Raw genomic sequence first — 27,948 nt, forward strand, 5'->3', positions numbered from 1 at the left:
TCTAATGTCTTATTCCTTACACCCCAGTGGAGGATCCTCATACATTTTATACCTTTTAACAGATCAGGATATTATGTAGTCCAATGTTTAGACTTAGATAAATTTATTACCATATTTCGTTGTTTCACCTGGCACTCTGCCAACTTCCCTACCCATTTTAAAAAATGTGCTAAAACCCACTTTACCAAGGAGAAGCTTCTAAGATACATGAAGGTGGATATGCTTTGGTTTAGCAGGAATGATCCCTTATACAGTTAAATTGACTTATTTCGACAAGTGCCCCTTTAAGAATGGTTTTCTTTTAACAGATTGGTTTGAAGAGTTGAGAACCATGGGGAAAGATAAATTCAAATTGGACTCAGTTTGAATTGGGCAAGTGTATCCAGGCTGCAATTAGCTTTTGGTCCTTAAAGTGCAAGTGCGCAACTTCCCATGACTGCAAGACCAATAATAAAACCCCCATAGGAAGCCAAGGCAAGGACATTTCCCTCAGGACATGCCCGAACCTATGGCAGCTGTGGTGAGTGCCAGGCAACATGGTTAATATGAAAGCCCTAAGTGGATTCACCAGGGATTGCCACTACTGTGAGACCACAGAAAAGCTACCTTGACACCTGAGAACACAAAAATGGCGGGGGACAAAGCAAACTGCATTTTTTTTTCAGTCAGTAGTGGACCTTCCTGCTAAATGTAAAGCATAGACCACTATTGAACAAAATACAACAGGTGTCCTTTTATGCGATATCCTATATCCGGCTATCTGCACTACTATACTTGCAAATGGCCTTAAGAGGCATGATTTGCAAGTCCCCTTCAGGTTTGCACAAACCCACACATCTAGTACGATAGATACAAAGTTATTATTTAGTGCATATCTATATAACATACACATACATTGTATTGGTCCGTGTTGCTCCCTCCTTTGTTGCCCTGCTCAACCCACCTCCTTTTCCATTAGGGCCTATTCCCACTCACACGGCACCCCTACCTTCACCGAGATTTAGGGTGCGGAGAAAAGATTTGCAAGTTCTTACAGAACTTTAATGCAAATCTATCTCCGAATGGGGGACTGTTACGGAAGGGGGGGGGGCATGTCTTCTTCACCTTCTTCTTCGCTACAATATATCAATTTATTTCCAATTGTCAAAAGGGACTAAAATCTATAAAATTCATAGAAAATCAGCGTGCCAGTTTGCTCAATTACTCTAGGACTCCATCACATCTCCCCTGTCCAGCATAATCCCTCAAGCAAAGTGTCAAGACCTTAATCCTTTCAAATTGTTCTGATCAGCCTTTCCTCCAGACAATGTCAGGTGGCAGACTATGCATATTTGAGACCATTGTCTTTTCATCCCCAGGAAGTGTTTATCTGTGCATATCTCCAGCTCTGCATATTCCCCCCTCCCTCCTCCATATGTTAATCTGTGCAACCCCTACCTTACTGAACTGCTGATCTGTGTAACCCCACCTTTCTGTGATGTATTCATGACGTGTTTTGCACTGTATTCTGGGACATGGAGGGAGTTTCAAAAACTCATGTCACCCCTTTCTCACTGTTCAATCTCGCCTTGAACCTGTTGCGCAATAAACTTGGATCTTCTGCAGTTTGCTCCTGTCTCCGGCTGAGCTCATTTTCCTCCGCAGGGACCCACGGACTTAGTCCGATGAGCTGGGTGGCAGAGTAGCCTCGCACCCAGATTTTTGCCGTAACACTACCAAGCAAACGCTATAAGTCTACTGCAGGGGTGGGGAGCCTTTTCCCATTGAGGACCAGATTCTCTTGGGAATAATATTCTGGGAGGCACATGCTGGCAGTGGACAGGGCACCCCTTTTCTTTTTGCCACTTTTCTCCCGCTCTGCCCCCCCCCCCAACAACATGAAATTAAGTTGGAAGGCCTCAGTTCCCTACTCCTTGTCTACTGATGCTACATTTACCAAACTTCCATCCGTAGCCAGCTAAGTGGTTTCCAAGACTGAAATGTCTCCCAGGTCAAAAGGTCACAATTCCCCTAAAAATAATTGATTGAATTTGCCTCTCAATGACCAGGGAGCACTAACAAAAAAAATGAAGTGTCCCATTCATTTGTAGGATGAAAATGGGAAATAAAATGAATACTTCATTTATTTGATTTGCTTTCTATTAATTTCTATTGGAATGAGAAACTGAAACTGAAACTGCATGAACAGGTTCTGGGGTTGGAAGCCGGGGAGCATACAAGGAAATTGACAGGCTGGAAAGCTCAGCTGAGTAATAGCTATGCATTTGCTTTTTTCCATTGCCTCTACAAGGGGGAATCCCTCCCCAGAAGTCTGGTTTCTTGAATGACTAGTTTTAATACCTGAATATCTCATGCCCATAGGATTAACAAAGGACTTAAGCAGGAAAAACAAAGCCATGTATCCCAATGAAGTCAACAGGAAGCTTATAGGATGAGCACCTTTTTAAATTGTCTATAAAATGGAAATGGGTTTAACCTGTCTGAGATTTGGAAAGTCTTATGCCTTGTGGGAGTAAAATGCCTGAAAAGGACATGCTATTTGGATGGAACCCCACACACCTCAGTGTCAGGTAGTAATATATTGAACAAAACTTGAAACAAATGCAATTCAAACTCATGAAAAACCAAGCGTCTGTAATTTCAGTTTGGTTCGACTTGGCTAATGCAACCATTATTATGGAACTCTGGTAGCTTATTGTAATATAATTGTTGCCTGGCCAAGTAGTAAGCATTCTGAAGCTAGGAAAAAGAACAAGTAGAACTCTTTACAAAAAAAATATGTGCTGATTAAAAGGTAAAGGGACCCCTGACAGTTAGGTCCAGTCATGGACGACTCTGGGGTTGCGGCGCTCATCTCGCTTTATTGGCTGAGGGAGCCGCCGTACAGCTTCCGGTTCATGTGGCCAGCATGACTAAGCTGCTTCTGGCAAACCAGAGCAGCACACGGAAACACCGTTTACCTTACCGCTGGAGCGGTACCTATTTATCTACTTGCACTTTGAGGTGCTTTCGAACTGCTAGGTTGGCAGGAGCAGGGACCAAGCAACGGGAGCTCACCCCATCGCGGGGATTCGAACCGCCGACCTTCTGATCAGCAAGCCCTAGGCTCTGTGGTTACCCTCATAGCCCTTATCCTCTAGGAACAACAGATGAGAGAGAATGCTACATTAGACTCTCCCCCCTTCCAGTTAAGAGAAAGACAAGGAGATATTTCCAATGTTTTCTACACAAACATCTAGAATGCTTGCTTTCCCCCCAAAACACACACACACACACACACACACACACACACACACACACACATTCAAAACAAGTTATCTGGACAATGTTACTGTCAGTGATGATTCAGTGCTTGCACAGCAAATGTGTGTTTACACAGAATCAGCAAGCGTGCATACACAGACTTAGCTCAGCTGACTACTTTGACATGCATATAACTGCTCTCCCATACAACTGTTTTTGTTAAATTTCCTCCCAACAGTATATAAAAAGCTCCAGCGAACTTTTAACCTGATGATTTGACAAAGCTCATTTCTTCAAGAAACTCATTCAGTGTATCAAAATAAAGCATTGAGTGGCTTACAAGCAGCTCGGAAGCTTTTTAGTACAAGAATATTATCCATGGGTCATGCCAAAGATACATATAGTCCATGAACACCTGGTATTGGATATTATACAAAGATAGCAGGGAACACCAAGTTAGACCAGCAATGAGAAAAGCACTGTTAGGTGGAGTACTGTATAAATTCATAGTATTTCTTGGGGGTGAATACTGCGTATTTTAAACGTCAATTGCTTTTTAAAAAATGTTTCACCCACAAAACTGAGTTCGTTCAGAGAAAGTGGACAGGTTGGTGAAAGGAGTAACAAAAGGCAAGTCATCAACCCTTGTGGATGTGTAGCCAGCAGCTACTGAAACCAGTGGAAGGAAGTTCAACTTCATTTCCTTTGAAACACATGGAGGTTGAGTAGATGCAAAGTGAGGTCTTACACAAATTAAAAATTCCTCACCAATTTCTCAATACAAAACTCTTTTATTATAGGCAGATAAAGGCAAGTTAACAGCATTTAAACAAGTCACTTACCTGGTTGCCAATGGACAAGTAGTCAGATAGCCAGACAAAATAATTTGGCAGAGTTGGTTCTTTTTTCCCAGGCTCGCAATGTGTCACAAATGATTCAACGTAATGAACTTCCACAATACTAGGCTTATGCTGTAATCTTACTATGTACTGCTAGTATACCACCTTTACCATACAATGCTAAAACTTAGAGGGTGGACATGATTCCTGCATATGGCAGACAACACAAACAAGAATGGGCAGTCCCTAGTTTATCCAGAGGCCTCAAAAGGGAAAACAAAATTGAAATTTATTATAAAATGACAAAAGCAAAGATGTAAGCAGAGATTACTGAAGATAAAAGGCAACAGCATCACAAATCAGGAGGCAAACATATGTATCAAAGCCAGGATTCTAACAAACCTATTAATGAGGTTTCAGCACTTTTGAAGGAGTTTAAAGCAACACATGAACATTAGCAAAGTTTGCAATTCCTTCATCTTTCAGCATTAACAAGAATTCTAAACGGACAAGTTTGGGAATGTACAAAGATTAGTGGCAGTATATTATGACTAACAGTTTTTTGCAAAGAAAACCCAAGTTTATTTTGTAGTAGCAATAGTTTCTTTTTTATTTTTAATATACTTTAGGAAACAATATACAAAGCTGAGCCTTCCCACCATTTTCAAATAGTGAGAAACTCCAATTACACAAAGTCAGCGTTTTGTGATGGCTAAGAACAGCAGTCAGCACCAGACTTGAACAGTTAGCTACAACACAAACATCCTTCGAAATGAAATGTCATAATAGCAAGACAGGTAAAACCAGGAGTTAACATATGACAACTGTTGGGGAGGTGTCAATGATCCTTGTTGAATGTCATTAAATATTTTATACACAATTTTCTGTTTACAATTTTTAAAATAAAGCCTCCCTTGAGGACTTATTTTCAGGTAAGTAAAAAAGTATTCAACAAGAATAGCTTCGGTAAACAAATCCCCAAAGAGGCCAAATTGAATGTTTCGACCAAAGGAAATGAAAACCAGTGTTTCTTTGTTTTAAACATGTTTATTACAACAGATACAATTCACATCTGACTAGTTTTTTTTTCCTTCTTTCCCTCCCACAACCATGTTGACATGTTCATTGGGCTGTTCCTTATAATTTGAAAAAGGGATGTACTTTCAGCACACATGCCCAGCAGTACTACCAGTCCATTCTTACAGGGTGCAAATGGAAATACATTTCAATAATTTATACAAACAAGTGGGTTATGCTCAATCACTGCAATTTTAAGCTACTGTACACAGGAATGAAAAGATTATAGAAAAGTGCCATAGCAACAGTGCTTTAGGAAAGGAGGAAATTAGAATTAAAAAAAACCTGATAAAATCAGATCTAGGATTTTAAGGGGGAAATGAACACAGAAAATGAAAAACACTGCTCTGTAAAACAGAAATGGAGAAGCACTGCTCTTGATTCGGTGCAAGTGTGGAAACAGTTGTTTCATGATATTTTGTACATTACCCAAACTGTTTCAAACTGTTGCAGCCTTGAGACACAGATCGCCTGGCGCTTGCATTGAATTTTAGGAAATGCAAGATTTCTGAATGATAAATTAACTAAAAAAGAGAGAGAGCTAATTTTGCAGACAGGTTTACATGTAAAGGCTAGGTATTTAGCCACCTCAGCATTGATTAGTTTTGGATGTCTAAGCTCTGATACACATGGCTTCCCATGGCTTCACTCTACAAAACATATTTACAACGTGAAGAATACATCTACAAGAAATCTACATTTCAAGGGTTTTACAAATCATCCTCATTTCCTTCCCCTGAATGACACCCCTCCTGTCCCCTTTCCCATGTTATCTTTTTTTATTTTTGCCCAACTCAACGGTCCAAAGTCTACTCAAATGCAGCTCAAAAATGTTAAGACTGGGCAATCAGTTTTACAGTTCCTGTACTCAAAACCCATGTGCAATTATTCACAACTTTTTCACACCATGAAGGAATTCTGATTCTTTAGTTTTTCAAGTTCTTTAATTTGTTGTCTCAAAAATAGTATCCTACAAAGGGAAAAGAAAGCAATTAGTACTGGCATGTCAAATCCATTCTTAGATGAGTAATTTACTCCATGAATTAGTACTTTAATAATGACATGCACATTCTTAAAGTTAGTTATTCAATCTACAATAGGTTGAAGGGATAATACTGTGATAAACACAGTTTTGTATGCGTTTTATTTTTAAAAAGGACAAAATTGCTGGGCCTAGAAATAGTTGACCTACCTTAATGGTACACATAATGGACTAAATAATTGTTCAAGATCCAGGAACACACAAGGGCACCTTCAGTAGTTCAATGGCTGTGGAGGGAGGTATTATTCCTGTTTAAGTCAATATCATCCTATATGTTAAGCTATAACAGTTTTTAGCCCCTGACTGTAAGCTAGGGAAAGTTGCTCAGTAGCTCTTAAGTTTATAAAACATTATGAAACAAAAACACTGATGAAAACGATTTGGGAAATCAAGATGAGAAACCCAGAATTCTTACCTTTGCTCGCGCAAAGTTGCTTGAATTTCACATACTCGAACTAAAGATCTTAAGTTTTTTAATTCAGTACAAATTTCTGACATGTGCACACTTCCCATGTTATGAGCTTCTTCACGTAATCTTGATGCCTAAAAGAGTTAAGAGGAGGAGTTGGAATGTGTGTTGCAGCTTTTGGAGTAACTTCTGGACATAAACACAAAGTATGGTATTGGTGTCAAAAGAATCTCAGAACCCTCAGTTTCTTGCCATTCATTCAAAATGCCATTCATTCAGTCCTGTTATATGCCAGCAACATGGTGCTTCTCCTACTTAATTCAAATGGGTATTTAAAGTGTGGTACTATCTGTCAGCAAGAACCCAGAACTATCCATTACAGCAAGTAGTCTGAATGTAAGAAGAGCCCAACAGATCAGGCCAAACAGTCTGTTTGTCCAACACTGTTCTCAAAGTGGCCAACCATATACACATGGGAAGCCCATGGCAGAACCCAAGTTCAACAGCATGTTCCCCACCTGCACTTAAGACATTTAAGACATCTTTTTTAAATACCTAGGTATTTAATGAATTTGTCTAGGCAGAGTAGCTATACAAAATGTTGTGTCTAAAACTGTCTTTTCACAGGGAAAAGACAGGGTAAAAATTTACTGGCCTCAACCATTGTAATTTTTATTTATCAGATCTTTGCCCAAATACAGTGCGAGGTAAAAATTTGGAGTTAAAATGCCTTGGAGCAATCCAAAACCAATTATTAAAAGTCCATCTGTGCCTACCAAATGGTACACTGGCTGCAATGTTGCATGTGGAAGTTGGGTTTCCTTCCATCAGAGTGCATAAAGCACTTCTCCTGTACTGGTTACAACTGCAAAAGATGGGCGAGAATCGGTACCCTAAAAGTAGAGCCATCAAATGTGGATTAGGCAACATGAAGAACTGCTATCCTACTAAGATTTAACGGAGTACACTGACTGAAATTGATTCTGGGATTGGAAAGAGATTGACTGAAAAGTCAAGGATCTGGGCAAGCATTTTCCCGAATATGGAAACTAGAAGAATGAAGTGGGAGCTGCCACAAAACACTACAGCATGGAGTACTCCTGTGATCAAGATCCCAGCCAGTGATGGTCTCTTCTAAACCTCCACTACCTTGTGGCTATACTCATCAGTGAGAAATGCTTCGGCAGTAAACCTGAGGAAAACCCAGTGCCTTGTGGAACATCTTCAGGAGAAGAAAAGGCTAAGGATCAAATCCTACACAAATCAGGAGTGCAGTGCCTAAGATGGTTTTATGGTGTATTGGACGCCTCTTTCTGTCAACTCCTGCAGCCAAGCCGGGGCCATATGTATTGCTCTGCTTTCCTTTGGACCACATCAGAGAGGCTGAGGAGAGAGTGGGTGTTGTCGTCTGGGCAGCCCAGGACCTCCAAACATACTGCCCAGGCTTGGGAGGCAGCAGTTATGAGTTACCAGTCTTTGCAGCCACAGCAGGTACTGTGATTCTCCAATGGTTTGACTTCACTCCTAGAGGCGCATTCCATTGTCTCTCAAGACAGACTGATACCAACAATGCTCTCTTTCAGCATACGCCATTCCATATTCCACCACACCGACAAAAAACATTCATTAGCATTCTTAACCCCTGAGCATATTCAGTCCTCACTGGATTGTTTTTAGAACGCTTCCCTATCCCCTTTCATGGTGTTTTCATCATGTTTTCATACTAACTTTTGCACAAAGCATCTAGATCAGAGATGTCAAACCTGTGGCCCTTCCAGTTGTTGTTGGATGGCCATGTTATCTGATGCTGATGGGAGTTGGGAGTCCAAACAGCATCTGGGGTTCCCTATCCCTTATCTAGGTAAGAGATTCATGTTGTATGGCTTTTTGTGAAGTTCATGTGCTCTGGTAAAATATGTTGTCTGAGCAGAACAAATTATAAACTAACAGTACTACATTATATATACACTGTAATGAAGTTTCAGTCCTCTCTGCTACAGGATGTTTCTGTTACACTGACTATAGAGTTCATGTTAAAACTGTAATATTTAAAACACTGCATCTGTGCTGCAATGCCTTATCTTACAACATTATCAAGAATTACTATGAAGCCTGAAAGGTCAAAACAGAAAGGCCCAGTTAGCTAAAATTTAAAAACCACAACTAAAAAGAAATTTTATTCTTTTATACTTTACAGTTAACTGGTTATTTTTTCATTCAACTTTATAAAACTGACATGGAGAAAAAGGTTATTGGTTTTGAGAATTACAGAAAACAACCTTTAACTTTTAATTTGTACAGCATTGGATTGAAAAGTAAATATTTTTCTGTAAGCCTTTCTAAACCTCAACAATGATTTCTAACACCACTGTAATCTTCTCAGCTTATTTTCTGCTTCAACAGGCATGCAAGTTTGCCTGAAAACAAATGACTGAATCTGAATAGCTAAGGCAGCCTCAAATCTTATTAAGCCATGAAACAAAGGGGGCCATGTCCATGTAACTCTCAACTTAAACTTCCTTCACAAGGTTGCTGGATAATAGAGGAATATATTTTAAACCTGCAAATACACTCACTCATCCTCTGCTCTACTTGCTGTGAACAGGAAGGCTCCTTGCTTCAAACGACAAAAACAGTGACTAGTCCTATTCTCTGCTCTCCATCTGCCCTCCCAAAAAGGGAGAATGGAACCATAAACCTGGAAATAACAGTGCAGTGCTATGTAGCCTGGTACATAGAACTCTCCCCTCCCACATTTTTGCCTTAAAGGGCAAGTAATCTTTTAAAGCAGGAGTGAAAGTGTCACTGAATTTCCAGGTCAGACAGTCCCCGGTCACCAAGGTCAATTGTTGCAGACAACCATGAACCAGGTAACTGACAAATTATAAAAGCTTATCTAATGTAACACTGCCCTAAATCACTGGATTAAAATGAGGAAAATCTAAATAAAACAATATGTTCCTTGGCTAACAGTTTTAAGGTACTTCAATCTTTCAGTATATAAAAAAATCACTGTACCTATTCTACAACCTGTTTTCCCCACCAAACTGTTGGGATATCCCAACACAAACTACCTACAACAGTATTACACCCATGAATAAGAACAATTCCAGTGCTTCCAACCTCCATGGAAATTGAAATGCAAGCTGTGAAATATTCGCTAGCATTAAATTATTTGCTTTAAAGATCATTGGTGTTCACAAGAATTTGAACAGAGGAAATTTAAAACACATTCAAAAGGAAGCTAAAGTGTTGTAATCCAAAGGGTTGCAAGCAAAAAAGTATTTCATCTCCACCTCCTCCTTACTGCAGCCCCCTTATGTACTGTCAAAATCTGCTTCCAAAAGTCTAAGGCAGATTTTGGAGGTGTGCAGGGGATAGGAGAGGAAAGTGAAATCCTATCATGCAAGCGGAAATCTACTCAAACAACACTGGATTCTGCCCAACACTACAAAATGTACACTCACCTGCTTTTCTGCATGATCTGCAGGCCACCCTTGGACATGCTTTATAAGGTTTTCATTGAAATGTGCCGCTAACGTGGGTGTTAATGAACACGTAGGTCGTGCGGATGCATTCTGTGGTGCTGTCGTATTAGAAGCACTTGTATTGGAGGTATGATTTGGACCAGGAGATGGACTTCTCTGACTACTAAAAGAAAAAGAATGAATGAATGTTTGTTGAGTTAGCTTGTCAGGGATGCTTAATCTGCGCCCTGCACAGCAGATTCGGCATAGATTGGATTGTTATGTCCAAGGTCCCTTCCAACTCTACGAAGACTATATAGAATAGTTCCAATCTCTTCCATGGGAAAATGCCCACCTGAAAGTTGCATAGCCAGTAATCGTGAGATTAAAGGTAAAGGGTAAAGGGACCCTGACCATTAGGTCCAGTTGCGGCCGACTCTGGGGTTCATCTCACTTTATTGGCCGAGGGGTCTGGCATACAGCTTCCAGGTCATGTGGCCAGCATGACTAAGCCGCTTCTGGCGAACCACAGCAGCACACGGAAACACCGTTTACCTTCCCGCCAGAGCGGTACCTATTTATCTACTTGCACTTTGAGGTGCTTTCGAACTGCTAGGTTGTCAGGAGCAGGGACTGAGCAACGGGAGCTCACCCCGTCACAGGGATTCAAACCGCCGACCTTCTGATCGGCAAGTCCTAGGCTCTGTGGTTTAACCCACAGTGCCACCCGCGTCCCCTAAATAATGAGATTGTCATTTTGCAAATTGTCTGTGAGAAGACAATAACTAAGTCATTAGTGAGGAGTGTTTTCTTCATGGCTTCAATGGATTTCAAACTAATTCTGTCTCAACTGACATGGGTATTTGGGGGGAGGGAACCAAACTCTCCTGAAGTTTATTTAAAAAGGAAGTTTATTTAATGTCTTCTATGTGCCTCCCTGATGTCATTAGTCCCAACAGCAGACAACCCCATTCTTTTCCAAGAACACACCAGTAAATTTCTTCCTATGAAAAGCAGGTGCCACGGGTTTTATAAATCACTTCCACAGGCCCACATATTAAGTGTATGTGCCTAGCACCTTTTGTCTTTTACAACCAGTTTCACAATCCCACATCACACTGCCTGTCAATTCCACAAAAGGCATCCTAACAGTTCTGTAAACCAGGATATTATACTAGCATACTGATAGTGGCACCACCTGCATTAGTTCTGATTGCAGAACCCACACCTCATAAACACAGGAATTTTCTTCATATTGGCTAAGGTGGCAAATAGGAACAGCAAACATGGAAAGTTATATTAAGCAGCAATTCTTTTAATAGAATTGTTCTCTTCCACTAGTCTACCAGACTCTTGTTTCAGCGATTTGCCCAAATTCTCACTCGCCCCAAATTGGGAAATGCCTGAAGTGAAATGAAAGGACACCATGCCTAGTATCTATACTTCTCCAGTGCTCAGTGGTTGAACATTTTTGTACTGAAGACACTTGACTAGTCACCTCTGCAAGTAACAATTACTCCAGGCAACTGGGTTTTGCTCTGATTCAGAACAGAGCTGTACATGTGGCCAGTGGCCTGGGGATCACATGCCACACTAAGTCAATTATGGCTTAGCACACACATGTATTCTACACCAACCAGAAGCCAATCCAACAGAAGGCACAGAGCAGAAAATAATCCAGAGAAGCCACTTGCATAAGGTTAGGAGTTGACATTATGCATCAATAGTGAGCCTTAATTCAGACCAAAGCACAATATTGGGTATACTAGGACAATTTAATGAATAGCATATTCATCAAGTATACATAATTATTTCTGTCAGTTGCAGTCAGTATATTTGTGCACGAATGTACTTTTCTTCGCATTAAGCACTTCCTGACCCTATGATGGCTGTTGAAACCTTGCCCTGCACACATAAAAACTGTTTTGCTCCTAGTATTTCTTTGGCAACCCTATTCCAGGGGGTGGGAAAAAATACCACCTAGAAACCAAACAACTTTGAAGAAAAGCACTTCCAGAATTTGACTGCCTTAATCTTAACCAACAAATTCAATAATTTTATCCCTATTTTTATTTTTTAAACATGATCTTTATGTCATGTAAACATTTACTTTTAGTGTCCAAGCTCTAATTTTTTTAAAAAAGCATCTTTTTTCAAGATATGATGCATTCTACTGGACAAAATGTAGCTCAAACCTGAAGATCAAAGCTACGTAAAGAACAATTCAGAACTACCATTATTAAAAATCTGAGCTGATTCGTGTCAATGAAATCATACACTTAAAAGGAGGGCTCAACAATGACAGATTTCCTTTAATTCAAAATTTTAGTGTGCCTTCATAAGCTTATCTGCTACTATCACACAACCAAGAGAGCCACAACTATTTAAGCAGCACCAAGCAAATTTCTGAAATGCAACTGTATTCAAATTGTTTACTTCAAATGGTAACATACAGGTTTTAAAACAATACTAGGAATTCAATATGGAAATTCTGTCCCCATACCACCTTCTAATAATGGGACTAAGAATTTATCTTTACATTCACCAACAAGCAGAGATGTGTTTAAGCCACATTTCTATCTTTTAACATGAATAGCTTATGCTGGCTTCAAAGACAATACACAAAAAGCCCCCAAGATTTTCATTCATGTCTCAAAACTGAATACACACACTTGTGATGAAGAAGCAGCTTGTGCAGTCCTTCCTGTTTTTCCTGCATAACTTGAGGCAACAGAATTCCAGGATGTACAGGTGTTAGCTCACTAAAAACAAACATAAAACTGAAATCTAGACACTACAGTTAATAGGCCACTAACTCCAATAACGGACCATGTGTAAATAATCTATCCTGCAATTGCACTGAGACTGTAATGTTCTCCCCAACTTTGATTGCAAGAATACTGTACAGTGGTACCCCAGGTTAAGTACTTAATTTGATCCGGAGGTCCGTTCTTAACCCGAAACTGTTCTTAACCTGAAGCACCACTTTAGCTAATGGGGCCTCCCTCTGCTGCCGCGCCGGCGGAATACAATTTCTGTTCTCATCCTGAAGCAAAGTTCTTAACCCGAGGTACTATTTCTGGGTTAGCAGCGTCTGTAACCTGAAGCGTATGTAACCTGAAGTGTATGTAACCCGAGGTACCACTGTACAAGCAGTATTTGCAGATGAGAGCATGCAGCTCCAAAAAGCAACACTTGGTAGAATAGGATATGGTGAAGTCAAAAGCCAATACCAATGTAATATATACCTTGAACGCTGAAGACTTCGAGGAGAAGCAGGTTCATGACCTTGTTGTTTGTCAGCAATCACTTGCTGCTGAGATGCTGACTGTGAAACTGGTCCTTGCTTAACACCTGAAGTAGTAACCTGAAAGTTTAACATTTGACCACATTTCAGTATTACTTCAAATAACCTTAAACTGAAGAGCTATCAATCAGGATTAGAAGTGGGATACCTCCTGCAAATTATTTCAGGCATAGTACACAGAAGTGGAAGGAAGGATGTCTTCTAATTTAATTTAACTCAAATTGCATGAACAAAGATACTCAAAACTGTACATACACAACCCCAATACAAAGAAGGTATCAGAAGACTGAGGCTAATCCTAAGGTTTGCAGAAGTACCCCTACAAAAATAAAAACTTTATTACAATATATAAGGGACCAAGAGACAGTTCAGTACAGACTTAGCATGTTAAGTGTTGACAGAATGCTGACCAACTGTTGGGAGGATAAATCTGAAAACAGGAATGGAATAGAGCTGCTTTAAAGGGACAGAGGAAGAGACAGATATATAAAAAGGACAGCGAGTACTTTGCTATTGTTACTGGTAACTTCCTCGTTGAATTACAGCAGGGACCGCCAATAGACACCTTTGCAAACCCCAGAAACTGTTGTGGGCACCACACACACCATAACTGAGCACACACCTCAACCTAGTCTATTGGCTAGAGCAGAATGCTTCTTTTAGGTCTAATTTCAGTGGGAGGAGGGAGCCGTATAGGCACCACGTTAGTGCATTATACAAGACTCCAACTTTCAAAACAGACCATGATCTTCAATTATCCTGCAAACAAGGCTGGCAACATCAATCCTGCCATGTGGGAATCCCTTGCAGACTACTTCAATGCCTAGAGACAGTCAGACCATGGTGCATCTGAAGCACCACAACCACACATCTGCCCTAGCTTCAACAAAACATGTCTCTCTACAGTCACAGCAGATGCGATAACTCTCCAAAACTTGACTTTACCCCCAAAGGTGCACTTCTCCATTGTTTCCCAAGATAGATGGATGCCAACAAGGACAGCTAGGTTAAATGGGACTGGCTGATATAATAACATTTATGCTAGTACTTTGTCAAACTGCTCAGAGAATTGTGGGTGGTATGGAAAGGACAGAAGTGAAAGCTGTCTATTAAAATTATTGTAGAGAACTAATAATGTGTGCCTAAACCTCCTCCCACAAAGCCCGATAAGGACTGCGCTCAGTAAGCACAGAATAGTGACTAATATTTTTTTGGAAAAGAAATCCTGCTAACAACATTTAAAGTAGGCCACTATTATTATGCCCAGGTTGAAGGTAGAAGAAGATGAGAGTGGTTTGCTTGAGGCTGCCTACCAATATAATGAAGGCAAGATCTGTACTGGGAATTCCTGGCTCTCTCTTAGCCACTTTGTTACAAAGTCCAACCAGTGACAGTTACAGACTAAAATAATAATAATTAAAGCAACTGGTTTATTCCACCAGAAACTAGAGCATCCACTTAAGGTCATCTAATGAAAACTGTTGAAGTACTAAACATTGAGATTCTTATCATCTGGGTTTCTTGTTTAATACAAGAAACAGCCGAAAATATTTTTAAAAAATATTTAAAGCATTACAATGTTGGAGTCTTGTGTCTGCTTTAACAACAGAAGCAGAGCTTTACTTCTGCTGTAACTCATTAAAATCTTACCTTTGGCTGTGAGGATACAGGGGGTGTATTTATCAAAGGTTTCAGAGGAACTGTGTTAGTCTGAGGCGTGCTTATCCTTGGAGATACGTATGACCTTGGTGATGAGGCATCCGATGTTAAAGACATTGGGGATTGATTAGATGGCTGAGCTGTAAATAAGACCATGACAATTTTTAAAAATCTTACTCAATCTAAGTATTTTTTTATTTTTTTTAAGTATTCTTAGGAAATAAAGCTTGGAAGACTTAAGCAATGGAAGGGGGAAGAGGAGCTGTGACCAAATGAGAAAGCCAAGAGACATAAAACAGTTGCTCCATGAAGGACTGAAAATTACAAACTCAGCAACTTTTTTTGCTGTAAGAAGAGTCATATCCAGATGATGCTGTTCTATTGTTTGCTGAAACTAGGTGCTGAAGGGTTTAAAAGCTTTGGACTATCTTTTGCTACTTCAGCACCTAAATCTGTATGGAATTTTCACTGCTGAAATGGTTTTACTTAAAGTTAAAGCCTCACACACCAATTTATATAATCAAGTGTAAATCCTGTACTTACATACACAGATGCTTCAGCCTCAGACTGACCAAACTATTAAACAAGCAATTTAAGTACATACTGTCCATGTTCTTTTTCACTCCTGTGCCACACTAAGCTAAGTCATGTAACAAACCTTAGCTATAGTTTGTGGTTAGCAAGGAGAGCACTTGACCACAAGCACTGGTTTGGATGCCACGCTAAGCCAAATCTTGACTTAGCTTAGCATGGGAATAAAAAGGGTTGGGGAGGAGCAAAACAACTGAACTCCTCTTTAGGAGACCACATATTCATGTGGTCCCAGCGAGCCATAGTCTGGCTTATCACATGGCATGCATAGTTAAATATGAAGAGTCTGAAAATATACTGTATATCATGTGGAAGTACACAAAAAAACTTACTTTAAAGTAGCAGTCAAGTTGCATATGAATAATAATTGATGGGCATAAGAATTCCCACTTCACACACTGAGCCAGTTTTAGATTGGGGGGGGGGCACGAAGGGATCTTTTAAATGGCAAACAAAATATTTATATACCTGCAAATGCAAAGTGTATTTTCCAATATATATTATTAATTATTCAATTTGTTAGTTGCAGGCTCTAGGCCATGCACTACTTAATTTTTGACATCTACCACTGACCACAGAGCTCTCTTTAAGAAGTTCTAATTTCAGCTCTCAATTTTTTTCAATGAGGGCATTTTGTCCCTAGATAGACCCAGAAGACCAAACAACAAAAACTAAAGAAAGTTAATTTTAGTCAGGATCATTTTCTGCTTATGATTATTATCTTTTAATAGAACTAATCAAACTCCCAATGCTTCCACTAAGTTCAAAGTAATATAGCGCATAGCAGGAGTTTTCTAGATAACCTATTTTAGGTATTCATAGTAAGTACTGCATAGTAAGAACTTGAACTAGATCACTACAGTATTAGCTTTTTTATAGTTGGAATAGACTGGGTCTCCCCTTCCGGAATCTGAATAAGCAATAAAACTTGTTAAGAGAAATAACAACATCTTCACACATGCAGCTCAGTCCAACAGAATGTATGCAGTGTCAATTTTGTTGGCTTTAGTAAATGCTGATTATTTATAATGTTATTATGCTTGACTGGTCCAGAAACATTTGGACTGAATTCACCAAACAACTGAATCTCATCCTCCATAAATGTGTTCAGAATAACAGAACAACAAATTGTTGCTGCAGTGGAAGCTACCAGCTTTTCTGAACACCCTTTAGGAATCTGACTTTAAAGGTTATATCTATATAAGTTAGTTATGTCCATTATTTTAATAGGTCTACTCTGACTAGGACTAACACTTGATACATTTTTCCTAACTGAATCCCTCTACAGTAAAATGAACCGAAGTCTCATAGCGTACAAGGAAATTTTACACAGAGACAGAAAGAAGCTTCCAAAATACCTTGTGTGGAAAGCTGTGCTGCTTGAGAAATCAGGGAAGTTATATTAAAAGCAGATGGTCCAGCAGTGAGAATTTTATGAAGTATAGATTGTAGAGAAGCTTGTGTCACAGCAGCTGTAAGAACTAACACACAAATTAAGATTACCACTTTCATTCCCTGAAAAGAAGCAACAGTGTATCTACAGTACTTATTTTTGAAAGAAAATATTATTCCCTAAAACTAAGTTTCTGATCCAGCTTCTCATAAGAACCTAAGAGCACCCCTGCTGCAGCAGACCAAAGGTACCTCTAGTAAGAATCCTGTTCTCTCTGTGGCCAACAAGATGTTTAAAGCGCAAAAGCAGCACATGAAAGCAGCAGTACTCTCCAAATTTCTGTTCTCTATCAACTGATATTCAGATGTATACTGCCACAAACAGTAGAGGCAGAACATAGATAATGTGACTAATAGTCACTGATAGTTAAATAACAAAGTAATGGACGATAGGATGATGTATTATGAGAAGTGGCACTGTTGTTTTTTTGGTCCTGAATCTTCCAACATTCCATTTCATTGAATGTTAAGGGAGAAAAACTTCTCTCTATCCACTTTCTCCAGTCTACACATTTTTATTCTCCTCTATCATGACTTCCTATCCTTTCCATTTCCCCAAAACTAAAAAGTCCTGAACATCTCCTATTTTCCAGGTCTATCTTTTGAGTTGCAGTGACCAGAATTGCACACATTATTCCTGTAAGTGCAGCAGTAATTGTAGGAATCTGCTGGGATCTGCAGTAGTGCAATCCTGTGTGTGTTCTACTAAGATGTATGCCACACTGGGTTCAATGGTTAAGTTCAGCACTGTAGTTTAAAATGCACTGTACTAAAATCAAATTTAAGATGTTAATCAACTTTTACTGGCTGAAATGCAAGTACCGTATTTTTCGCCCTGTAGGACGCACCGTCCCATAAGGCGCACCTAGTTTTTTGGGGGGGAAATAAAGGGGGGGGAATTATTCCCCCCCCCAGGCGTGGGGCTGGGGCGGGGGAAGCCCGAGCTTCCCCCGACCCCAGAACAGGCAACTCTCCACAAGTGGTGGGAGCCCAGCGCCGGGCTCCCACGCCTTGCGGAGAGCTGCACAAAGCCTGGAGAGCAGAGGGGCCAGTGCGCACCGACCCCTCTCGCTCTCCAGGCTTCAGCGAAAGCCTGCATTCGCCCCATAGGATGCACACACATTTCCCCTTCATTTTTGGAGGGGAAAAAGTGCGTCCTATAGGGCGAAAAATACAGTAGTTCCATTTGTTGCCCTCACTTTCCCCTAAGCTCAATGCAAATAGTATACTGAAAATAATTTCCAATTCATTAAGTAATACAGCCAGTCTTGGCTTCATGCAAGATAAAAGGCAGAAAAGCATGGAGGTTCCCAACCCCATTTGTCATATTACACGAATACAGTGGCAGGCATTTATTGCAGGGAATCACCAGCTGGATTCTCCCCTACAAATGCCACTATCTCTTATTTTACCAAGTCAGTCTCTATGTCTCTAATTAATCCCTGTAAATCTTTCCTTCCTGCCCATCACCTTAGTAAATGTTCGCTTGGACACATATTTGCAAAGGTAACATTTGTTCTGAAAGCAAGTGCACAATTTAAAGTGCACTTTAAATCTACCTTATGTAGAAGTGTAACTTCTAGATACGTAGTCACTTTGTTCAATACAGTATTAGGACAAACTATTAAAAATCTGTCTTACCTTCATTTATTTTGGATATATCTACACTTGAATTGTTAAGCTGCAATGTGGCTTGAAGAGCAGGTAGTAACTGTCGAAGGAGATTTGGGTCCTGAAGTAATGGAGGAATTGGGGATTGTGAGACAGGTGAAACAGGAACTGTTGAAGCCGATGAAGTTGGTGCAGAAGCTGGATTCAGCCCAGAAGCAGATGATGTGGAAGGAGTTGTGCACGAGTGGGATAGAGACTTGTCCATTGACATAGATTCTGAAGAAACAGAGATATTTATGTTTCTTCCCATCATAACCCACTCATATTCTTTCACATACTTTAAATCCAATAATAAATCATACAAAATTCTGTGGCTGGTTTAAAATGTCTCCCATTATAAAGGGTTTTTTTTTTAAAAAAAAATGCATTATAGCATTATAGAACACTTGAATTTCCAAGTGGTTAACAAGATAAAAACAATGCTACAAAGTAAAAGCAAAGGGTGATATTTGTGGCAGCCCACTCATGCAACAGCCATTCTACTGGAAGCAGCTACCTTCTCAGCACATAGCAAATTCAATGGGTGTGTTGTGCTTGTGAAAGATGTCGTGCACCCCCTAGGGCATCTGCTAAACTTTGTGCACTGTCAGAAAAAAATATCTATCAAACTCTCAAACATCCTGTGCTAATGTTAGATCTCACTCAAACTATTAATGTTTAACATAAAAATCTAATAATGCATGTAGACCGTGTAACTGATACAGTTCCTGAATTTAAACCCAAAGCCTGTTTCTAATGTCTTTATATCACTCCTGAAAGGGCAAAGCACCACCAATGTTACCTGTAGAAGTGAAACTTACTGGTTTTGGTGGCACCTGCAAAACTTTAATGTATGGGTTTGTACAGTATTGTACGCTTACATAATTTGGATGGTATCAGCAAGGAACAGGACACACAGTTGTCAAACAGGTTCAAAACGAGAGTTTATTTGGTCAGGTATCCTGATGTTGGAGAATATCAGAGACTTCAGAATACACAAATGAAATTATGTACGTACAGGTGGAGGGGAGGGCCTGGACAAAAATCTCTCATTCTCCCCCATTATTGGACACCTGCTGCTGGATCAGACCTTGTGCTTACACAAGAGCAGCAATCATATACATCCCACAGTATTCACAGTGGCTTCAGAGAGGCTGTGTAGGAATACTAATCACACAAATATGTCAAACAAGCCAGTTATACCACTTATGCTTTCCTGAAAAGGCTTGAAGCAATTTGATGTTTAAGCATACTTTTCAGATATAAGAAAATGAGTAAATCACTGAAAATGTCATGTCAAAGAAAATAAAAATAGCAGCACATGTCATTAGGCGACAAGCAAATATATGAGCTGGAGCTCTAGGTTTTGTACAAGAATTAAAACTCATGGTTAATGTAAACCTCAACTCCTCTGCACAGGGCAAACAGGCTACAGCTCTAAAGGTTGTGTATTCTAGTTATCTGATCTAACAACATGGAGAAGCCAAAAACGTTTTTACCTGACAAACTTTTTCTCTCAGTTTTCTGTGAAGGGATGGAAGAGGTGGGTGTAGGCAGTTTTGATAAGGAAGACGCTCCATTTGCATCAAACGATTTCTTTGGCTGGTGGTCAGACTGTAGAGAAAATGGACTAGGTGGAACAGAACTTGGGGTAGTAGATGGGTGAACCACTGTTTTGATGGGATGCTGTACTGGGGTCGAACTACTGTGAGTCTCTGTTCTTGGCAGTCTGTAGTCTCTGTCGTTGTGTCTGCTTGTCTGAGACAAAATATTCTGTGGGAGCATATTAGCGGCATCACTGGAATGCTTCTCTTCCACTTTTGTTTATATTCACAATGTTGCAATGAGAAACGGAAAAGACCAAATTAGAGCTCCAATACTGACCAAGTAAATATATCTGCATTTACTGAACTTTAATCCTATTCTAGCTCCAATTGTGAAGAATGAACATTATTTCATAAAATACTCAATGCTGTGATGTACTTATCAAATTTAACTTTTCTAATATTCATATTATATCTATAAATGCCACACTACAAAGGTTTGAGTGTTTCAGTACCAAATTCCATTATTTTTTGTTCTTGTTGTTAAATTTATTATCAGTAGGTCCAGGGGGGTTTTCACAAAATATAAAATTAAAAACAGTTAAAACAGATTCCAATCACAGGAATAGAGTGGGCCCCAAAACACACCTATTAGGTGTCAAAGGCACCGCCAAAACAGAAACAGCCAGCGACAAGAAACAAAGACCAGTAGTAAATAATTAAACAGAAGTAAAACTCTGAGCATAGAATAGCAAAAGATATTTAGCAAGGAGACAAGGGTTGTTGTTTTTACCTCAGTGGAGGACAGATAAAAGGACAGAAACCAAACAGTAAAAAAAATGGACAGACACCAAACAGTAACAAAGACAGGAAAAAGTATCCTACAACTAAAGAGGAGGAAGATTACTAAGTAACAAAAAATAACAAAGAAAGGAGTTAAAGAGGACACAGCTGACTAACAGCTAACAAAATAGTGAGAGCTCTGTCCTAGGCAGGAAGAAAAAACTGAAAAGCAGTCTACCTCACACAATTATGTGCTCTTGCCTGAGTCTTTTGCAAGGGGAACAGCCCAATCTGAACACTTCACAATAAATTTAAAAAGTTAAAACAGATTCGAATTACAGGAAACACACATCTCAGGTGTCAAAAGGCTAGGGTAATGAGATGTAACTGTGGGTAATGAGATGCAACTGTGGGGAGGAAAGAGGGGCTGCCACAAAGATTGCCCTCTCCCAGCCCCCAGCCCCAACTTCTGAGGGAGGTGCAACTACCATTTCTGGGGACAAGCTGCTAAAATATTCTTGAGAAGCAATGACATTACTGCCTTCAAGGGTTATAGGTAGCTAAACACACTTGCATCTAGTATTCCAGCATGAAATAATAAAAACTAATGACACATCACGAAATTAATTACTCCAAGTTTGAAAACTCAGAAGCATTTGTATTCAAACCTATACAACATTGAAGTTGTAAAGGGACATAGGAGAATATTTTTAATATAAAAATGAAAGGTTTCACTTCAGTATGCTTTAATACTGACATTACAATTGTGCTTGAAATTCACGAGAAAGGTGGAATGTGCAATATTTATAACAATTCCTAAACTGACCCATTTTTGAAATTAATAAATACACAAAGCAACCTTGATTCTCAACTCAAACAGAGAACTTTAGACATGCTGGTGAACTTGTCATTGAAGAAAAGGGGGAAAGCACCAGTTTATGGTGCTTTGTGCAAGGGCTGTGAGTACAATTCATGCTCATAAAATAAATCACAGGAACCATTTCAGTGTCTACGCAAGAATCAGGCACAAGTACATCAAGAAAACACATATAAAGTCTAACATATCTGTAAAATTTGTTTTGATGTGAAATTACTGACAAAGCATAGAAAATGGATAGGCAGATTTTTTTATTGTATTAAAACATACATACTTCCACTAGCAAACCCACTAGCAGCAGTTGCCTGCATCACCTCTCTCCTGTAATCTCTGTCTTTTGGGAAACTGTTGACAGATATTTTGCTTGCTTCTTTTTGTCTCTGCTCTCTGGAGAGGAAAAAGCAAACAGTTAAATCATATCAAGTGTACAACACTGCATTTCACCTATTATATTAGTACTTACCTTTCAAGCCATTCTTTTGGTTTTTCCCACTGGGAAACTTCTGTTCGGCAGTTATAGTAGTACTTTTTGCCAGAAGAACTAATGTGCTCAGACCAGTCATCTGCAGAATCATAGGACTTGGGGGAGGGAGGGCAAAAGTGATGGAATCAGCTTAATATATTATACCAAAAAAAACCACACCCCTCTTTCCAGTTTGTCCTTTAACATATACTTTAATTTAGTAACAGGAACCCTTGTGTTCATAGAGATTAAGGTCAGTGCAGACAATGCCAACTAGGATTCCAGCACTGGATCATGTTTTTGTGCACGCCTTCCCACCTACCTTGGTTTAAGTCATAATTACTTCTAGCTCAATCTGAGGACGATCCAAATTCCATTTCCAAACTGGGTTGAATCAATGTTGTGAAAAGGAATCTGGGATTGTCAAAATTTCTTTAAATTGGAATTGAACATTCAATCAGACAAACCAGGGGACAGAATGCACAATCCCACAGTCTACTCCCTAAACACACACCAATGTTACATCTGCAATGGGTATAAATATTTCCAACAGTACACCTACATCTTCCTTCATGGCTCTTAGAAATGTTCTATTTGCCAGAGTTTTTAAAACTACTGCCATACCAGACTTGAAGAAACAATGGGTTCAAAACAATATGCAAGAGAATAGCTTTCTGAAATGTGTATTTATCACTTAAATTACATGCTATGAACTCAAATACTGAATGTGGAACACAGTCTGACCAGTCTTGCTCTAATAATTTGCATTAATTGAAAATTAGCCAAAGAAAGCACTGTCTGTGAGTTAAATAAAGTAAAACAAAGTTGCATAATTCACCATAGATACTTACTGCATCTGATGTTTTACTTGGATTATTGCTAGGATTAGAAGAGTGTGAATTTGAGCTATGAAGAGCACTATGGTTATGAGAATTTTCTTGTGGAGAATAACTGGTCCCTAAAAAATAAAATTAAAGGTTTATATTAATTTTCAGATACAAGTAAAAATGCTTACTATATCATGTAGCAGATGACAGACCAATATAAAATTATAATCCTGGTATGTATTGATTTGAAGTGTTTCCTTTTCCCTTAAAAATTATGCATGGCTCTGTTAGCTCAGCTAAATAGGATTAGCCTGTAAAGTTGCTATGTAACCAATGAAAAGAAAGGATTTTACCTAAATATGACTCAAACTTCTACAAGACACAAAGAGAAACTTACTCTTCAACCTATATCTATATTAAGGCATTTAAAATCCATTTAACTCTGTTTTTCATACATAATAATATCTGAGACTACCTATTTACAGAGATTTCAAAGTAGGGCATTTTCACATGATCCAGAGTGCTGAAGTATATACATCATTATCCAAAAAACCGCAATTACTATAAAAATAGGAAACATGCATTTTTCTCACTCAAAATGGGAGCACCTAATTCAAAAGTAATCCTAGTACCACATTGACAGCCAAATTACAACAATCCATGAAATACTACTAGGCAACACATTTGTACAAAAATCCTTCCAAATGAGAAAATACTATGTGTACTTCAAAATGGCCAGGTCATTTCTATTCTGAAAGCTAAAAGTTAGCATAAATGTAGGTCAACACATTCACCACTAGAACAATCTAAAATCGGAGCATTAAGAAATCTGGGAGTCAAATGTAGAATATTAGGTATATCTTAAAGACCACCACTGCAATATAAGTTCAAAGACACACTCACAAATGCTGGGCTGTGAGAATTAGGGTGGATAAAAATGGTGTGTGTTGCTTTTTAAGTATATATACTAAGGGTGATATTCAGTTGTGTATCTGCCAACGTTACAGACTTCTGCTTGCACAACACAATTTTCCTTTTCTCTCTTCCCTCTGCAGCTAACCCTTGACACTATGCCTTGTTCAAACCTCTGGAGCAGGTGAGTGGGGGACTGCAGGCAGACAGAAGAGGAAGGGGTAGTCAGATTGCAAATGCCAACTCACATGGTGTTGGATTTCAGCCAACGTTTCTTTTAAATAAGATAATATGAAATATCTAGATATAAGCACCACAGTTAATCTCTAAGCCAAATCAAGACCCTCTATCAGATACATTTGAGCCAAAGGACTTTTATGTAAAAGAACCAATTTGATCATTTCTCACATATGAATAATTAGGATTGTATTCAATTTAGTGCTAAGTAGTTTCATCAGCACAAAGCTGTCTGCTTGCACAGAAGAACTATTCCCCTTCTCGTACACCCCTTTAAATCTGTTCTAGATTTTCCCCAACCCCCCAGAGAAGATTCAGGGAAATGGTGGGGTGGTGGGGTGTGCATAGAGGGGGGAGATGGGCGAAGTCTCATTGTGCTAGTGGCAATTCTTATGCTGATGGAGAAGTTGGTAGAATACTGCCCTTACACTGTACCAGCTCAACATAACCACCATCGCCTTGTGAATATAAACTGCTCTAGTCTGCCAGTAATTATCAGTCACTGGTATTTCATTTTTGGTTGCTACTTTGCAACCAAAGGGTTGCAAAGCCAAGGCAAAGTGAAATATAAAGGAGCATAACTAGAAAGAAAATAAAAATAATCTGATGTACTTAATCAATTGTCATGGCTGCCAGTCATAGGAGAGGCTTGTACAGCAATATTTTGAATGATATAGGGGTTGTTGTTTTTTAAAAAAACAAAGTCTGTAAGCTGTATAACATGAAATAAATAGATGAAAGGCCTGGTTGTAAGAAAATACCATATCTTCTCATGTATAAGATGCCCCTATGTATAAGACAACCCCTATTTTTTTGAACCCAAAATTAAGAAATCAGTATTTTAACTTCAAACAGAGCAACTTCACTTTTTTAATTAAATATTCAAAGCACCAATATATTTACTGCACCCAAACTTGTTGAGCTTTTTTGGGGAGATTGACGGTCTTATCTTATACACAGGTAAAAACAGTAACTATTGTTAGTTGTAAAATAAAACACCATTAAGTTTTAAGAAATATATGCCATATCAGTGGGAACTCCAACTTTTTCTCTTGCTGATTTAAATCATTATTTAATTTACATCAATTCACCCTGGTAGAATTCAAGCACTTATCTACAGATTTGAATCAAGACTTGGATTTGGGAAACCTCTGCTCATATTAGCAAAATGCAAGTTTCATTTGCTAGCATATAAAGATGATAAGGTGCCACGCACTCACTGAATCAAAAAGATATCAAATTTGCTCTTGACATGAAAAGTTCAAATTTGAGACATACTTTTAACAAACATTTTATGAATAAATTTATAAATAAATATATAATAGGAATGTGAAGCTCTAGGGGTGGGGAAGAGGAAAAACAGAGCAATTCCACCCTGTAATTTAATTCTAGGTTTCTCAAAGCAGTTTATATTGACCTCCTGGGGTAAATGGGACGATGCAGGATGTGAATAAAGACCATGGGGTCGTAAAGGGCAATAAGAACCTAACAACCTGCTGGATCAGGGAAATGATCCACGTAGTCCAGCATTCTGTTCTCACAGTGGCTAAGCAGATGCTTGTGGGAAGCATGCAAGCAGGACCTGAGTCTAACAGCACTCTTATGGGTGTATCATACCCTACATGGCACAGAGCAAAAAAATAAAAACTATTAAGCTCATAAATAAAGGACATGTACAGAATGGCATGGTTTCATCATTATTTTCACTTGTTCTATTTCCCTTTCTTACATTTGATATCCCTAGTAATAGTGATGGATAACTAATAAAAGTTGAATATATACTGTTATTCCTTTAGTTTATTTCCTTTACACTCCTAGTAATTGAAGTGTGGGTTGATGGCAACTTTAAAAGTTCAACAAGGAGACAATGAACTCAGAAGTTCAGAAACCCTGATTTAAATCAATGTAAGAAAGGCTCCACTAGACAAAACAGGAGAAAAAGAGGCAACAGTCCAGAAGCTCTTCAACAGGAAAGTCTTTCTACAGGAAACTTCCCTATTAACAGGTTCACTCCACCAGTCTCTACTTTTGCTAAAATACAACATATGGATTTAAGAAGCTCACAATACTAAGATGAAGTAATCAAGGCATGAAGACCCAGAAAACAGGCTGGACACTGTGAATTCCAGATTTCATTTACCAAGCACATTCCTTAATATTGAGGAAAATATTAAGAGAATACCAAGTCGCTATCTGATAAGGTACAATAGAAAACACTCTGTGCTCTCTGCAAGCAACAAACATAATCCCCCCCCCCTTGGTATACACACCTGATACAGTCAAGCCCATTCCCTAACAGGAGTGGGTTTTCTCATTCCTTCTTAGGATTTCAGCATAATATATAATTAAAAGGTGTATTAAACATACAATACAGAGAATTAAGCCCTATACCAAACTATGATTTCACGGTTTTAAAATTGAATTTAAAAGTGTTCGAACTCACCCTGGAACCTGATGATGAAGGGCAGGTAATAAATAGAATTATTATTGTTATTATTATTCCAGGAGTTCCTTTAGCCAGGGAACTGAAACTCTGGTAAAAAGAGAGGTGATTATGCCACTGAAATGGATAAGACAGAAGCCTCATGAAAGTTGGGATAAAAACAAGCTCATCTTTAATTTTTACTTAGCAAGGTAACTGCAAGGCTGTTCTTTAGGGAAACCCTTCAAACTCCTCAATAATTCACAATGTAAATTTATTCATTCACATATTTTGGACTGCAGCTATTCAGAAGAGCAAACTGGGACTCTGTACTGCTACACTTAAAAAATGCTTCCAAATATAAATATCACAGAGGCATTAAAAGAAACCTTGCATCCTCATGAAAACTCATGAGGCAATTCAAATTTGATGGGCGCTCTCTAGAGGAACCAACAGGTTCTTTTGCTGTTGCTTTTGGAAACATCCCAGTGGCTTTTGAGGCCCTGGAGGATAGCCAGTCATTGCTCTAATACAGATCCTAAAACTCCAGTGCCTTAAAAAAAAAAAAAAAAAAAAAAAAAAGCAAGAAACTCTCCAGCTAGAAGACTATACAATCTTTCTGCCCAAAGTGCTCTTAACCCTGTCTGTTCTGATAGGGAAAGCATCTAACATTCTCCATAGCAACTGAAGGGGAGTGAGCTGGCACAGTTATCCTCTAGTGCAGAGGTTTTCAACCTTTTTGAGTCCACGGCTCCTTTGACCAACTATATTCTTTCTGCGGCACCCCTATGGGACTCAGGTGCCCAGTTATGTCACCCCTTGCCTGCAGAGCTAGCAGCCTCTCACCCTTTTTAGAACACCCTCCCTTGTGGAGTATTCCTTCAGCCTTTACTCCTATTCCCTCTCATTGGGAGTCCTCCGGGTGGCTGCTATTACCGTCCCTGGTCTCTGAGCTGCCCTGCCCCTGCCCCTGCCCCAAAGACATCTCCTCACATTGCCCCACAGGGGCCTGGGACTTGTCTGTCCGCTTGCTTGCTTACTCCTGACAACCAGCACCCCTGGCCAGCCCCCGAGGCACCATTTGCCTGGGGAGCTTGTAGCCAGGGCTGCTGCAACAAACAGCTGTGCAAGCCTTTGGAAGGTAGAG

At 39.3% G+C, this 27,948-nt stretch overlaps 1 protein-coding gene across 4 annotated transcripts in view; it reads right to left on the bottom strand.

Moving 5' to 3' along the window:
- Positions 1-5,109: 5,109 nt before the first annotated feature.
- WAC (WW domain containing adaptor with coiled-coil) overlaps positions 5,110-27,948 on the bottom strand; it is a 44,861-nt gene continuing 22,022 nt past the window's right edge. For 3 of the 4 annotated variants that reach the window (XM_081834319.1, XM_081834322.1, XM_081834321.1), the window contains exons 4-14: positions 23,255-23,361; positions 22,404-22,519; positions 22,215-22,327; positions 20,236-20,553; positions 18,728-18,973; positions 16,993-17,115; positions 15,035-15,183; positions 13,326-13,444; positions 10,078-10,261; positions 6,617-6,744; positions 5,110-6,129 (exon numbers count right to left, since the gene is read on the bottom strand). In XM_081834319.1, the coding sequence (XP_081690445.1) occupies positions 6,060-6,129; positions 6,617-6,744; positions 10,078-10,261; positions 13,326-13,444; positions 15,035-15,183; positions 16,993-17,115; positions 18,728-18,973; positions 20,236-20,553; positions 22,215-22,327; positions 22,404-22,519; positions 23,255-23,361 (1,673 nt within the window). In that variant the 3' untranslated portion in view covers positions 5,110-6,059. The remainder of the gene's footprint in view (positions 6,130-6,616; positions 6,745-10,077; positions 10,262-13,325; positions 13,445-15,034; positions 15,184-16,992; positions 17,116-18,727; positions 18,974-20,235; positions 20,554-22,214; positions 22,328-22,403; positions 22,520-23,254; positions 23,362-27,948) is intronic. The other variant, XM_081834320.1, reaches the window with a different exon arrangement.

Source organism: Podarcis erhardii, assembly GCF_964252035.2.
Source record: "Podarcis erhardii genome assembly, chromosome: 12".
Taxonomy (NCBI): domain Eukaryota; kingdom Metazoa; phylum Chordata; class Lepidosauria; order Squamata; family Lacertidae; genus Podarcis; species Podarcis erhardii.